The sequence below is a fragment of the Camponotus vicinus genome, unplaced genomic scaffold, assembly GCF_025532165.1.
Source record: "Camponotus vicinus isolate PSW18456_S1 unplaced genomic scaffold, iyCamVici1.0 SCAF_8, whole genome shotgun sequence".
NCBI classification, from domain to species: Eukaryota; Metazoa; Arthropoda; class Insecta; order Hymenoptera; family Formicidae; genus Camponotus; species Camponotus vicinus.
The window spans coordinates 16,075,942-16,092,429 of NW_028141980.1; the positions used below are offsets into that span (position 1 = coordinate 16,075,942).

Here is a 16,488-nt window from a genome sequence, read left to right on the forward strand (position 1 = left end):
AATATGATTTGTATTAAAATTTATGTAGTATATTATCTACACATATTAATATTTTATATTATATCTTTACATTATAATTAATTACATTATATTGATTTATGTGTGTATAATATATTAGAAAATATACATTAATGTAGATTTATTTTATGTAAAGTTACTTGAATAGTGTTGCACGAATATGTATTATTATCTGTCGTATTAAAAACTTAAGCGTTTACACTTAAAGTTTAATACGATAAGTTTAATGCGTCTGTTATCTCAATCTTGGAAAATTACTTGATGTTTACAAAAAACCGCTTAAGTCGCGATTACATAAGACAAAAAAGAAAGGTAACACTTTTAAATTCGTGTACCGCGATACCATTATTATACAGCTATACAACAGAGTTGGGGAAGTACGCTGACTCAAGAACGGCGAAGCGCATAGATGAATGCACCGTTCCTTTGGCATTTCAACCTCATTCCATGGTGCTTTTTTCTAATGTACTTTGTTCTCTTGTGTCCTGAATATTCTTTAGAGTGATTCAATGACTCGCATGAGCTATTAACCGCTAATTAACGCGGCTGTGCAAATAAATATTTGCAAAAAAGAAAGCAATAACTACTTTAATGGTAGATAAATACTTGGAAAATAGCATTCTCGGGATATTGTTTATGATAGTGTCGCAATGTGAATCCAATGTGCATTTATTTCTATATATTTTCCCGCGAATTCGGGGATTACAATCATGTTCCTAATTATGGAAAATAAAATATAAAATGAAATAAAATGAAAATTGATTGAAACTATTACTTATAGATGAAAATTTGACAGAAAAGTGATATTAACTATTTCATTTAAGATCGATTATTTTTTATTTAAATTAATGACATTGCTCTCTTTTTTGAAGTCTTCTATGCTGCCGAGTCAATTACATGTATAATTTTAGTTGCATGATCGGAGGATAAAACTGAAGAAAGGTCTACGCAATTTAGTTAAATAATCGGTCAATTTTAAGCGAGTAATAAATCTCACAAATTACGATCTTTGTTTCTTTACGTGCTATAAACTTTTCAATCTTACGCATAATATTCTGTGTAAAAATATTATTCAAAAGCTTGCTTATAAGATGCTATATAAAGAAACACATAACTTATAAACTGACACTTACAGCTTTTTTTGTGCCACTTTTTCCAACAATGAATCTTTCTTGACTGGTCATCTAACGTTGACAAATATTGATGAAAGGTATTCCAAGTCAAGCTTACAAAATACCGTACTTTTTATATCGCCCTCAATCGATGTGCTTTCTTCCGTTCACTGCAGGAAATTCACACTGCCTTAGTCTTTCATAACTAGGAGAAGGAAAAACTCAAAAATGATTGCGCGAGATAGATGTCGACTCCTATCGGTCTCCGTCGAGAAAGAAATTACAAAATTTTCAAAATTAATAAACTATGCGTGAAGTACCATATGCATATATATTATATGCTGTTAACTTACAAAGCCCGTCTCCTATTTATACCATGTCTGCTTGTGAATTCTATCTTAAAAAAATTCTGATAGGTAAAAGAGGAGGATAAATAGATAAAAGAGGAAAAAGAAACGTCCTTACTTTATTTTATAAGTTTGAAATTCGTTGATGGGATGAAAAGGAGGCGTTACCATTCTTACCATCACTGAAACTGTACTGGGACTACGTCTTACTAATCTTGGGTAAATATTGGTTCGCTTTCATTTGCCATATTGCATACATACGTGGATTTCCCCTTACATTATCCATGTTCTGTTATTAACAGAGATTAGTAATTCTATATGACTTTAAAATTTAAATTGTTTTAATAAGGTTTAAATAACAATTGGGAGTTTAAATAACAATACATATAAGATTGTAAAGTTGCGATAAACGATCAAGGTAAATGTGTATCACAAAATCTACAGTCACAAAGTCTATCATCAAGAGTTGACACTTTAGTGATGGAATCATATTTACTTTGATGTATTACTTTATATATCACATTTGATAACGCGATAACAATAAAAATTATTGACTTTTGAGATTAAAAGGTGATGGAAAAAAACTGGAAGAAGCCTAAAAATGTAAGAAAAATCTGAGATTTGAATTTGTATAATTCATCTTTTATCATTAAGCTTATATTTAATATATGACGGTCTCATATATCAAATGGAAATTTAATCACATTTAATATTGAATACGAATACATACACAAAAGCATTTTGAAAGATACACAATGTAATTATAGGCAATTATAGGCAATTATAGGCGCTAAAATAAAAGAAATAAAATAAAAATAAAACTTTTATTAACAAAATGCGTATAAAGTATCCAGTACATAAATTTTGGAAGGTACAAAAATAATATAAAAATATAATAAAAATAGTAGGGGGGGAAATGACATTTCTTTATATTAAATCACAATGCTCATCATACGTTATAGTGTTCAAGTATACCTTGTCTGATAAGTGGCTCACATGTAGCTCTTGGTAGCAAATGATATGTGTTCTTTTTGAGAGTAATAATCTCGCCATCATCGAGTTCCAACTTACCAAAATCAGCTAAGCATTTCACCTGAAAAAGAAATTGTATTTGATTACTATCGATAGAAAGCTAATCATAATATTCTTTTTAATAATCTCTCTCTTTTTCCTTAAAATTTCAGAATTTTTAAAAATGTTAATATCTCTCTCTCTTTCAAGAGACATAATTTACTTCCTTAAAAATACTCATCAAGTCCATAATAAATGTCTTTTAATATATTTTTTCTATAAAAAAGATTTTCAAGAAAAAGAGACATATTTATATACATATATATATAAAGCAAGACTAAATTTTTATGAGAAAAAAATTAAAAAATATGCTATATTCTTTTTTCATGTATTAAATATTTATGTGTTAAATATTTAATGATCAAAATTAATTTTAAAATAATTCAGAAGAAAAATTACTTTTTTGTGATATTGTATATATATATATATATATAAAGATTGAATAAAATATACATTACTAAGAATGAAGATGCATATAAGCGACATATAATATATAAAAATACACACAGATAGAAATAATTACACATAAAAAGCAAGTTCAGGAAACGAGTAAAATGATTTTCTTGTACAGTTCTTATTGTATTCTGGTTTACATATTGTAGATACTTACTTCGACATAGAGTGTCTTTGGAGGGCTTATATTCACAGTCAGATTCAATCCATGATTATCTCCAATCGATCTCATATAAGTAGCCAGAGACTTATTGTAATTCTGAAACCATTGCACCTCTGCATTCAGCAAGTTAGTGGTTATTTCAGTTGGCAAAATGCTGCCCAATTCCCAACGCATCTGCCGTAAACGTCTAATCCGATGATACAGATATGCCAGAATGCATCTCTTGTTCCTGAGCAAGGCTGTATGGCGGAAATGCACTGATGGTAATAACTCGTTGTTTCCTTCATTCTGTATAGCGTTACTGAAACATTTATAGACAGTTTAAGACATTGTGGCAAAAAAACCTGCCAAAAGATTGATATCTAATTTTTAATCAAATTTGATTGCTAAATTAAAGAATAGACAAATATATTATTTCTTTAAATTTATTATTTTCGTATTGTTATTTTAATATTGATTATACAATAACTATTTTAAACTTTTATTTCTTATGTTAATTTCTTTAAGTTGTGAAATAGTTTCGATCAAAGTATCATCTAATGTACCTATCTATCAGATTGGCCTCGTAAAGGCTTTGCATTTCTTTAAAAACTTGCCGCATTACCTGTTCCTGAAAATTGAGAAAGATTTTATATGATTATATTTCTCTCTTATATATAGTTATATTTACAACAATAATGACATTCATATAATATTTACATTGAATGGTCGAATATCTTCATACATATCGAGCTCCGTTATGAGTTTGATTGCTTCTTTTCCGAACATGTTTATAAAATTTTGTATCGTTTGTTGAAGTTTTTACCACATATGTATATCTCTGTAACATAAAACGTTATTCATTACAAAATTTATACATTTTGCCTTATCTACCATCTTGAATCTTTATCTTCCATTTACACACAAAGTCGCACGTTTAATTAATTTAATTTTTAGCAACTTTTTTTTTTAGTTTAGAAATACATTAAAATTTAAACATTGATCTCATCATCACGTGATCAGCTGTTACGTTTACGCGCGTAAAACTTGTCAAGAGATTGAACCTAACCTCCAAGACATTGCTCTCTACGCCCTTATAATAATTACCATGACGAATAATTATCAAATATTATTTTTAATAAAAATAAAATCTAATTTTTAAATCTATACATTTCTTTATGTTATTTTCAAAAATTAATAAATCTCACATCATCTATCTTTATCAACTTCGATAATAAATTATTTTAAACGTTACCGTATCCGTGAATGATAAATTTGATTTTTTGAATATCCGATATGATTGTAAAGTATAATTTGCGTCGAATAATTCATTTAAAAATAATCGAAAACAATGGAAAATAAGTTGCAACTGCAAAGTACTTCGAATGCTACGTATTACACGCACATTTTAAATACATATATAAATGCCATCTAGCGATGAATTGACAAAACATCATCCAAGAATGCATTTCCGCGAATAATTGTTTTTATATCAATTATTTTTTTAAATCAATAATTAATTGTATAATAATTATAATCATTATTTATATGCATATATATATATATATATATATATATATATATATATATATATATATGTATACATATCAATAATATATGTGGGCATTTATATTTCACTTTATTCGAAAAAAAAAAAGAATATCATTAAGCAATGACTATGTATTCTCATTTATTTTTCTAAAATATATTTTTTAAATATATTTCAAGATATATATAGAAATTAAATTCATTATTGAATCTTATATAATAATATAGCTACATAGTAACCAAGCAGGTGCAAAATCAACAAAGATCGTGGTTACTTATTGATGCGTGAGTCTCGCTTTAATTGTTAAACGAGAATTATCCTAATTGCTGAGGAAAAATCGGTCGTGACACGCAAACAATTTCTTGCCAAGCTTTTTAAAAACGCGACGAAACAGATTTGTGTCAATTTATTTTAATCGGTAAATTAAGTCACGATTTTGTAATATAGCATTTTTTTTTTAATAAAACTGTGAAGTTTTATATGCAAATCAGTAGCAACGTCGATTTTGTCCTTGCTTAATACTGATTACAAATTGCTAAATTTAATATTATATGTTGAAGATGAACTCTTATGCATTTTAAGAGTCAGAATGATTCTGTTTGTAATAATTTTTATTACATTATTTCATATTGTATATACATATTAATAAATGTATATAAATATTAGTTATCCTAAAATATTGATTTTTTAATTCATGAAAATAAATAATCCATAATTCTTATATATAGTAGACTTTATATATAAATAAGAATAAATTATTATATAATGATTTAGCATATATATGTGTATATGTGATATTTAATATATCTGTGCCAATATTTTCATAGTTTATGTTAATATTTAAAAATAATATACAAATATACAAATACTATGAATATTAAAGTATGCAATTGTATTAAATGAAGAAAAGAAATCTGCCATCATTTTTATATAAAAGAACAGCAGAGAGATAATATTAAACCAAATGGCTTTCAATTTTAGACGTTGCTATCGCTCCTTTGTTAAGAAAGAGGTTTCTTTTTAAAGACATATCCGAGTTAATGTCTTGTGACAGGCTATTATATAGGAGAATTTGTAGAACCCTGCTAGCAGAACCCTCGATTTTCTGCACCGTAATTACCTCTGCGTGTATTTGTATCACGAGCTCGTTAATCATTATATTATATCGCGTGCCTACCATGTCGCCGATGTCCCCGTAGCCGAGCCTATGTAAACGAGCAGAAAATACACGATTAATGCAGTACTTCTCTCCACTTTGTCGTAGATCAATCGATCCGATATTGAAGCTCATATCTTCGACGAAAAAAACTAGTTATTTCATAATCGCGATCCGTGAGATTAACATCCTTCCAGCTTCGAAGATGTTGCGTTATAAAAGGGTACAGAGGAAATCGGGAGCGTCTAAAAAATTAGATAAATTACATATAATTGCAATAAAATTATAATAATTTTAAACAATACGGAAATTGGAAAAGCAAAGAAATATCTGAAAGATATCTTATGGATGTTTTTTAAATGAATTTTACTTTTGAATTCTTCCTAATGTGTTTAAGTTTTAAACATTGGAACTATTAGAAGATTAATCCTGAAATGCATAATATTTTTGGATTAACATAATAAATTTTTTATCTTAGGGTGGAGCGAAAACGACGAGAAGAATGGCGAAGAAGGTGGCACCCACGGCATTACAGACAGAAGTTATTAATGACAAAGAATGGGCGAAGGTATTGACGCGGAAGGGTTTAATAGGCGAGTCATTTTTATCTCGTATGAATATAGAGAAATATCTTTTCGATTAGTAAATATTTTTACTGTAATATCTTTATTTAGTAGTGGACGTGTACTCGGATTGGAGTGGTCCTTGCACAGGCATGGTGAGCATCCTGAAGAAGATAAAAATGGAAATTGGAGGCGACGCATTGAGTTATGCCACGGTAATTGTTAGAAAATGTGATATAAAATGGATTATTATAGATATCATCAATATAAGAGAGTGAATAAAAAATAATTAATTAACACCATAAATCAAGATATGTTCTTCAGAAATAATATATTTACTAAAATTATTTTTCACACACAATCAATCTTCAACTAATCATATAAAAGTATTTTTTTTATTCTCTTTTATCGTTTTCAGGCAAACTGTGATCGCGTCACCGATTTAAAGAGATTTCAAGGAAAGAGCGAACCTATATGGATGTTTATTCATGTAAGTATCCCGCAAATGATTCGCGCTAGAAACAATTATTATTGAAATCCTATTTTTTGGCAGGAAGGACGAATGATCAATTTAATGTTTGGAGCGCATTGTCCACAGTTCATACAAATGTTAACGACCGAGCTCGACAGGATTCAAAACGGTGGCGAGTATGAGTAAGGAAATCACCTCAAAAATTTTTGTGCATTATTATATAAATGCTGGTGATATCTAGACTAATCGAAAAAATTAATTTAATAACTATTAAAAATGAGCTTGTTCATTAAATATCAATCAACTGGGAGGATTCTATGACGTTCTAATTGCATACAATATTGAAAAATAAAAATTCATTATTACTTTTGAATTCTTTATAATGCAAAAAATACAGGTTCTCGATAGATGTTTCCGAGAAGAGTCCGGAAGAAGTAACACGATTGAAAATCCAGGAAGAGGCAAAAATAGCCAAGGAAATAGCGAGAAAATCTCGAAAAGGTAAAATGTATCATTAACAATAAGCACTAAATAAATCAACTTCCGCCCGAGACAAAATCCGATTATATCAAAAATTACTTATCGTCTAATATAGTAAAAATATCGTTGTATAGAAGCTGAAACTAAAGCGAGATATGAGGCGGAGATGCTGCATCTGACCACATCATTGTGCAACGAGACTTGTCTGCTACTGTTTCCCTGGATATTCAAAGACGAAGAAGGACGCAGAAGAGACAAGAGAATGAGTCCACAATACGTGGAGTTAATTGAGGAAATACTACCGGAAAATTACACTGTGGAACAAGAGATACGCAAACGACTGAATGAGGATTTGCTGCGACAGATGCTTGATGAAGTATTTTTGTTTTCCTATGTTGTAACAGAGTCATGATTGCCATTGTTAATACAAATATAACATGTTTTATTTTTTAACATGCAGTCTACATATAGCTTTTCGGAAACTGCCAAACAATTGCTCTTTGATGGTAAATGTATGTTTATGCGATTGAAGATTATCGAAGGGAGAAAGAATCTCGAAGTTCATAATTATCTGTGCAGTATTCTATTCAATGAACCAACATTACCAGAAACGGATGAGTGTTTTAATGAAGAATGGTATGTGATTTACTCAATGTGGAATTTGATTTGCAATACAAAATATATAATTAATCGGAAAATAATACCATAATATTTTCCAACAAAATAATACTGATGATAAAAAACTATTGAAAGTTAATAATAATACTTCTCTCTCCAATTAATATTATAATCTACATTATTAAAATTAATTACTCCATATAGCTATGCCGGAAAACATTGCCCGGCTTTTGAAGTTCCTGACAAGGAAAACAAAAAATTTCCTTTTGTTTGGACTCCTCCAAATCCTAGAAACAAGGCAATCGTTTTTCGTACAATATTTAATGTTTACACTAACACAACATATCCGGTAAGTATATGTGAAATTTAATGTCTCTGGAAATCTATAAAGAACTTGAATCAAATTATAGATACTAATTATATCTGAAATTAAAGAATATAATTATATGACAAAATTTAATCATAGATACTATTTATATCTGAAATTAAAGAATATAATTATATGACAAAATTTAAAATATAATTATAGCTTTGATTTAATATTATATTTCTTTAACAGTAATATTATATTTCCTAATTTACAATTTATTGAAACATATGCACTTTTTTAATAATATATATATTTTAATTTTTTCCACAGTATGAAGATAAAATGACAAAAGTGCCAATAACCATCTTCAAATATGATTACACACGTAAAAATGATTTAAAAATGGTGCTGGACATGTTCAATGATGAGGTCATTAATTTTGGTATATTTGAATATGATAAACCACCTGAGGCTAAGATAATCGCCAAAAGTATAGAGGCATTTGAGATGAGTACAGAAGAGAAAACGGGGTATTTTTCTTTTATCATACACATATATATCAAACTAAAAAATTCGATGATGTAATTTATTTTTTTCTCAGAATTTGGAAAAATTAATCTTATAATTTTGTGACTTTCTTTTTTGGATGATATACTAGATGATATATATACATGATATTTCAGATTTACTTAATTCATTTCTATTTTTGAAATAGCTAATAATTTCCTAGATAATATTTTTAATATTTTTTAACTTTTGCATCTTTATTAATTGTATAATTAAATTTTTTTTAAATAATTTTATCTAATTCCGAAAAAGTATGTGTATATTGAACTCTTCACATCTTTAATAACAGAAAAATTTATTTTACCTGGTTATTAAATTATTCCATGTTTCATTCATAGTTACGAGATATTCGTCTGCACAGTGAAGAAAGTAGGTTGCGAAGCATTTTTGGGCTTTGCTGGAATTGGACCTTATCACGTGAGTGAAAATCCAGAGAAAGCTATCGAAGAGTCCAAATTATATTTCCCGGATGTTACAGCCGTAGAGGAAACACAAGAAACGGACGACGAAGAAAAACCTGAGGAATTGGAAGAGCATCAAGATGATACAGCAGCAACGTAATTACCTCATGGCATGATAGATTTATATAAGAGAAATAGTAAAATAAACAATTTCTCTAATAAATTTAAATATAACTTTATAATAAACAATTTTTAATTGCAAGATTACAGATAAAATTTAATAAATAATATAATAATATATCAAAGAAAAAGAAAGATTATTCATAAATTATTAAAAATTCTAACTGTGAAATGTACAGTATGGCAAGAAAATAAAGAATAAAGATTATATTAAATTAAATTTTCCTTTCTGGCTATTTTAATTTGTATAAAAAGATTAAATGGAACTTTTTTATGCAACTACACCTGCAATCTTTTGTCTTTACACAAATTTTCGATTTTTAGAGCATATATGACTTCATGTAAGAATGAAAGAAACACATCAAAATATCTCAAAATTTTGTGTCCTTACACAACAGAATATCCGCAAAAACATTTAATGTCAAGATCATTTTATCATATTCTCTCTATCATATTTACACATAATCTTACTTTGCATCTTCTGTACAATAATAATACTACAATATTACTATACAAAATAATTTCTGCAATAATAAATATTAAATATTTACCAATATTGAACTTCCAAAGATATTAATGTCGCCAGTGATAGTATCAACAATTTCTGCAATGCAGTCCTTTTTTCTAGGTTTCTTCATCAACAAATAAAATAGATAGTCCATAAATCTTGTTCATAAAGAACCATCTCAAAGTTATATAATTAAACTTCGAATTTTTTCCTCTTTACCTGTATAGCTAAAAGATACGTATATATATATATATATATATATATATATATATATATATATAAAATAAAGTTTTTATTATTATCCTAATTTTAATTTACTGTTTTAATATTTTTTCTCTAAATCATTGAAATGAATAGAAGTCTTGAAATTATATAGAATATATATACATATAAGAACAGATTGTATATTAAGATTCTGTATACAGAATTTTGTATACAGAATTCCACAGTGAAAAAAGTTTAGTTACAATTACAAAGCAAGAATTGAAAATAATAATTATGAAATTTTTATTTTAAATTAGAATTAAATTCTTAAATTAAATTTTCATTTTAATTTAGAATTAAAAATATGTATCAATTGTAATTTTCCGATTATTTATATCGCCGAATGTTTGCAATTGATAAAATATTTCTTTAGCAAACAGTAAAACTAAATCATTCTGTACAAGATATAATTTAGAGCCTATTCTATTTAGATACATTATATTATGTGATATTATATTCTTATTTCAAAATATATAAATCAAATATAAATAAATAAAATAAATAAATCGAATATTGGAATTGTATAAGCAAATATTGGTAAAAAGAAAATTATTATAATAAAAATTATTATAAAGATTATTATAAAAATTATTATAAAAAAATTATTATAAAAATGATTATTGAGAGAAAATATAATAGATGCAGCTAAAAAAAATAGACTTACATTAGAGTACAATTTGAATTTTTAAGATTTAAAAAATAAATAAATTGCTACTATATATAATCACAATCATTCAATTCCTCTTACATGCTATAAAGATTTCACAATAATCAATTGCGAAAATTAACTTTAATAAAATATGGATAGCATAAAGACTGATTGGTTATTTTTAATAAAGTTTAATAAGTTCTCTATTTGACTTGGAATATTGATGTTTTTTTAAATATTGATATTTATCGAAACGATTTATTTACCTCGATCAGAAATATACATCTTGTTGAGACTTTGATTCCGTTTGTCGCATTTTTTCCTTTTTCATCACGTTTATGATTAATATCGTTGGTCTATAAAAAGAAATATTTATTATTAATTAAACAATATAATATTTGATAAGTAGACGTAGTCACTTCAATTAATAAGCAACATTTTTTTATCAAATCAGATTCTCTTATTCATCACTTATCGTCACTTAGGCCCATATTCTGAATCCTCTTTTATCGATAAAAGTGCCTCTAAAAGTGGCATATAAGCCTTCTGATTGGCTACAGGCCGCTTTTAGGAGCACTTTTATCGATAAAAGAGGATTCAGAATATGGGCCTTACCATTTTGAACGATGAGAACCGGAAGATACTATAGTGTATAATTACATTTGCTCATTTTGCTTGCACTTTCTACACTTTGGCTCTTTATTTCTCTTCTCTTTAACGTGAAAATATACATATCTATCTCACTTCAAACGTCAAAAACCTTTTACACAAATGAACAAAAAAATTTTGTTTCCTTCTTCTTTATTGAATTGTTATCCTTTGCATGATGTTGTATCACGATAGATTCTTTTTCTCTTTAGATCACGACCATGCCATTTCTCTGTCGATCATAAACGATGTGAAATGTAGGGCAGAAACTCGCTTTGCGAAAAACAAATTATTAGTTAAAAGGTCTGTTCCTCTTTATTCTTACATTAAACACATGTCATAAAAAGGAACAGACTTTTTAGAAAGTAATTTGTTATTTGCAAAGTGAGTTTCTTTTCTACGTTTCATATCGTTCATGGTCGATAGAAAAATGACAGACAGGTCGTGACCTAATTGCACACGGAGAAAAAGAAGAAAGTCATAGTGCGTTTACGTTTATTATGTTTTGGAATTTTGACGAAAACTTCAATATACAATTACTGCAAGACTATCTAAATTTTTGAAGAATAGACGCGTGATTGGAAAGATGCAGTAAGTATATGTTTATCTCGCGCTAAAACGCTAAAAATATTTTTGCGCGAGTCCCCTCTCTTTTTTTCTTCGCTTTGTCACTTTTACTTTCAAAACAGCTGTTCGTCAATATGGTTAATCAATTTCATCTGTCGTATCGATCTCCTCTTTCATGAAATTGATAAGAATGGGCACTTAGATCTTATCTTCTTTTGCCCCTTATCAATGTTGGCATTGGCATTTGGCATTATTTGCTATAACGCACTGTGTCATAACATAACACACGTCCACATCTGTCAGATCTTTTGAAGTAGCCAGGAATATACATATATATTGCCTTGTTTTGAAAGAAGAAGTTTCAATGTAAATAATCACATTTAACATATATTTTTTTCATTGATTTAATAAGTGTATAAAATAATAATTATGTAAATTTTGTTGTTGTGGAAAATATAACTCTGAAGGAAATGACACAATATAAATCATATAAATCTTACATTTTCAGCTATTGCATTATCTCTTTAAAAAAGAATTAGTTTTTGACGAAAATTGTAAGAATTTTGTTTCTGCTAATCTAAATTAGATTTTATTTTAACAGTAATTTCTTTGATCTTTTGTAATATTTTTATTTAAAAATTGCAAGTAAAATAAAAAATGTTACAATTAAAATTGTGAATGTGAAATATGTGAATATGATGCAATCTTTGCTCTACATGATATTACATTATAAGATTTATATTTCAAATTTTATTCACAATACTATATTATTTTCATATTAATAATATATTTCAAGAAATTTCATTTTTATAATAAAATTGTCTAAAAAATATAAAAAGAGAAATATTTTTATTTTGCCTTATATTTGTAAAAATTATAAACAAAAACATTCTTATGTTTAGTTAAATTTTATAATTAAATTTTTAAATAAATAAAAAATGTTTTATTTTTATAATTAATAATTACAGATATGGAATCGTTTTTACAACTTTTTAATCCACAAGATGATAAGGATATAAGGAAAAGGCAGTGGAATAATTTTGAAAATGATGGAAATGGATTGTCGGATTGCGAAACTTCTAGTACTGACGAAGATCAAGAAGACTGTCTGCCACCGGAGCCTGAACAAGGAAATATAGAATACAAATTAAAATTAATAAATCCATCTAGTCAACGTTTTGAACATCTTGTTACCCAGATGAAATGGAGGCTAAGAGAGGGACACGGAGAGGCAATTTATCAAATTGGTACATATAATATCTGTAGTTTTATATTATTTTTCTCTCTGCTTATCTTTCAATGTTTGATATATATAGGAGTGGAAGACAATGGGAAATTGGCAGGTTTAACAAAGGAGGAGATGAAAGCGTCCCTGAAGACTCTGAAAGACATGGCTTCCAGACTGGGTGCTACTATAAGAATATTACGCGAGCGTGTAGCCACGAATTCTACAAATAAGACTTTGGCATCTCAAAATAGAAATAATAATATTAATAAGGAGGAAAAGAAGGTCGCTGAAGTATTAGTAAAAAAATTGCGGAAGGACGACAGAGAGGATAGTATTGTAGATCTGAGACTGGCCGTTATTGGTGCACAAGATGCTGGGAAATCGACTCTCTTAGGTGAGAGAATTAGCAGAGGATATTTAAGGTAGAGGCACTGAAAGTCTATGCTACACTCTGCTATTTAATTACCTACTTATTTTATGTACAAATTCATCAAGAACAGATTATATAATTAAGATTATATAAATAACATGTATTAATAACAATAATAATATGTCTCAATGGGTGTGCTTAGGAGTATTGACGCAGGGTGAGTTGGACAATGGTAGAGGTAGAGCGAGACTCAATATGTTGCGTCACCTGCACGAGATAAAAACAGGCCGTACGTCATCGATATCGCACGAGATCATCGGATTTGATAGTACAGGTCATATCTTGAACTATGCCGAAATGGCCACAGCCGAAGAGATATGTGAGCACGCCTCAAAAGTTGTTACGTTCATCGATTTAGCTGGACATCGAAAATACTTGAGGACGACGGTACTCGGGCTCACAGGTATGTAACTTTAAAAAATTTCTAATTATATGATATATATTTTGTATATTATAACAAATAATTTATATATATTTTTGTAATAAAAAAACTTGTTATTAAAAAATATATAATATAATATAAAAAATATATAATAAAAAATATATAATATACATATACTTGAAAATAGTCATTTTCACTTCCTTAGGATATTCGCCACATCATGTTATGCTAGTTGTAGCACCACCTCTAAACGAAGCGTCGCAGGAACACATGGCTCTCTGTTTAGCTTTAAAACTTCCATTTTTCATCGTCGTGAATAAAATCGATTTAGGATTTTGCGACATGTCTGAGACTCTAGTTCAACTTGAGGATGCTATGATGACGCAGGGATATCCTAAGCAATTAGTATTGTTTAGCAATAATGATATAACGTCATGGGACTATACGTCCGATGTGATACCAGTATTTAGTGTCAGTTGTGTTACTGGTGAGGGTCTTGAGGAATTAACCGCGTTCATAAAAAATTTGACACCTTACGAGATGAATTCAATTGATTCTGATCCGGAATCGTGTCTATTTCAAATTGATGAAACGTTTAGGTAGGTAGGTGTGTGTAACGGTCTCTGCAAACTTTATATTTTACGATGAAATTAATAGAACAATTAATTTTATGAATTTTCGATATTTTGCAGTTTAATAATTATAATTTTTACAAATATTTTTAGCTTCGAAACTAACGCAATTTTTCCAGAAATCTGTCATAAATATTACACAAGTGTGACTTTTTTTATTTTACTGTATATAGGGTAGCAGGTTTGAAACAACCAGTTTTAGGAGGATTACTCGTTAAAGGGGCGATTGCACCGGGAACTCGTTTATTAGTGGGACCTTTACCGGATGGAGAATTTAGTCCAGTGAGAGTAGTTAGTTTACATCGCAATAAAGCTCCGTGCTGTTTAGTTAGAGCGTCGCAAAGCGCCAGTTTGACCTTAGCGCCACCGACAAATCGTAGCCCTCCCCTACCGCATCTTCGCCCGGGAATGGTTTTAATCTCTCCACGTGATCGACCGCATGCGACACTTTTTTTTCAGGTGTGTGCAGAACCTTCGCTATTTGCATAAACTGTACAAATTATGCTGTTAATATAACGATTTAAATTCTTGTTTTTGTTGATATTATCGAGATTATCATTTTTTTAAAAAACATGAACATGTTTATTAAAAATAGGAATATTCAAGAAGATCAACTTACATACACGATTAGACTTGTATATTTAAATACTAAATTTAAATACTGTAAATACTTTGTTTCAGGCAACAGTACTGATAGTATATCATGCCACCGCGATATTCTCCGGTTTTCAAACAACAGTACACGTAGGTAACGTGAGGCAAACTTGTGTCATTGAAGGGATAATGGATGTGAAAAATAGGGGACTGCAGACAAACGACACCGCTTCTGTATTATTTAGATTCGTTAGCCATCCAGAATATCTTCATGTTGGAATGCAACTATTGTTCAGAGAGGGACGTACTAAAGGAATTGGCACAATTACGCAGATCTTTCCTCTGATTGGATCACAGAATTCGATCAAGTAAAAGAAGTTACACAGCGCGATGTAAAATAATATCCGAGATATGCAATTTTCTAGTATTTATATATATGTAACTTATGAAAGAAAAAAGGGAAAAGTGTATAAATATTTTATAAAAGTAGAATCACATTATTGGTTTTAGATGATCTTAGACTAATTGGTTATATACTTCATTATATGTTTCTCAAAACAGTTGGAGATCATCTTTCTAAAGATTAATATCTATATAATAGATACAAAGCTTCAAATAAAATTTTATTAATATAAAATATTTTATTTTTTAGTAAATAATTTAATTTAATAGTTTAATTTTTATATAAGTTCAATTTTGCGAATTTTCTTATCTATGCTATTTGGTTTAATAGAATTATCAAAAAATGTGACAATATATTATTGTTTTGAATAGCATATTAACATGTCACATAGAAAGAATTTAGTTTTGTTTGTTATAAGTAGTCAGAAATTTTATTAGAATATATATAGAGGAAGCAAAAAGAAAATAGGTATGTTTGAAAATAGGGACATAAAAACTAGAAAGTTTTTTTGTGTGGCCTATAAATTTTTAATTATTTTGGACAATATATACATGTTAATATATCAAAAGAAGAATTTACTTTTGTGTGTTACAAATATTTAGAGATGTTTTGTTTAGAATATGTTTAAAAAAAAGTATGTGTAGTATGTTTTTGTATAGGTATATAGTCAAATTTTTTTTTATCAATCCCAACATATAAAATTTCTAAGATTATTCTTGTTATGGTTGTGTGTGTATATATTTT

The 16,488-nt window shown here is 28.3% G+C and overlaps 3 protein-coding genes across 9 annotated transcripts; 2 read left to right on the forward strand and 1 right to left on the reverse strand.

Annotated features, from left to right (window-relative positions):
• Window positions 1–1,151: 1,151 nt before the first annotated feature.
• Window positions 1,152–11,757, reverse strand: LOC145975995 (DNA replication complex GINS protein PSF1). 7 transcript variants are annotated; one of them, XR_014440148.1, is made up of 11 exons: window positions 11,521–11,757; window positions 11,127–11,216; window positions 9,991–10,174; window positions 9,163–9,375; window positions 5,870–6,093; window positions 3,864–3,984; window positions 3,710–3,774; window positions 3,159–3,465; window positions 2,453–2,570; window positions 1,655–1,766; window positions 1,152–1,300 (listed from the first exon to the last, which is right to left on the reverse strand). XR_014440148.1 is itself a non-coding variant. In XM_083106801.1 (10 exons), the coding sequence occupies exons 6-10, from the start codon at window positions 3,930–3,932 to the stop codon at window positions 1,756–1,758; spliced, it is 570 nt and encodes a 189-aa protein (XP_082962927.1). In that variant the 5' UTR covers window positions 3,933–3,984; window positions 5,870–6,093; window positions 9,163–9,375; window positions 9,991–10,174; window positions 11,127–11,216; window positions 11,521–11,757; the 3' UTR covers window positions 1,579–1,755. The 7 variants fall into 7 exon arrangements, 4 of the variants coding, with proteins under 4 accessions (XP_082962927.1, XP_082962924.1, XP_082962925.1 ...); XR_014440147.1 differs by having other exon boundaries at window positions 1,596–1,766; XR_014440146.1 differs by having other exon boundaries at window positions 1,152–1,335; window positions 1,596–1,766.
• LOC145976404 (uncharacterized) lies at window positions 6,054–9,512 on the forward strand. Its single transcript, XM_083107461.1, has 11 exons — window positions 6,054–6,071; window positions 6,327–6,441; window positions 6,523–6,626; window positions 6,830–6,901; window positions 6,965–7,065; window positions 7,281–7,384; window positions 7,498–7,739; window positions 7,824–7,999; window positions 8,186–8,330; window positions 8,622–8,821; window positions 9,197–9,512. The coding sequence occupies exons 1-11, from the start codon at window positions 6,054–6,056 to the stop codon at window positions 9,417–9,419; spliced, it is 1,500 nt and encodes a 499-aa protein (XP_082963587.1). The 3' UTR covers window positions 9,420–9,512.
• Window positions 11,758–11,922: 165 nt separating the features above from the next.
• Window positions 11,923–15,837, forward strand: LOC145975704 (GTP-binding protein 2). Its single transcript, XM_083106365.1, has 7 exons — window positions 11,923–12,099; window positions 13,044–13,322; window positions 13,392–13,697; window positions 13,876–14,136; window positions 14,321–14,714; window positions 14,921–15,206; window positions 15,429–15,837. The coding sequence occupies exons 2-7, from the start codon at window positions 13,046–13,048 to the stop codon at window positions 15,711–15,713; spliced, it is 1,809 nt and encodes a 602-aa protein (XP_082962491.1). The 5' UTR covers window positions 11,923–12,099; window positions 13,044–13,045; the 3' UTR covers window positions 15,714–15,837.
• Window positions 15,838–16,488: the final 651 nt, after the last annotated feature.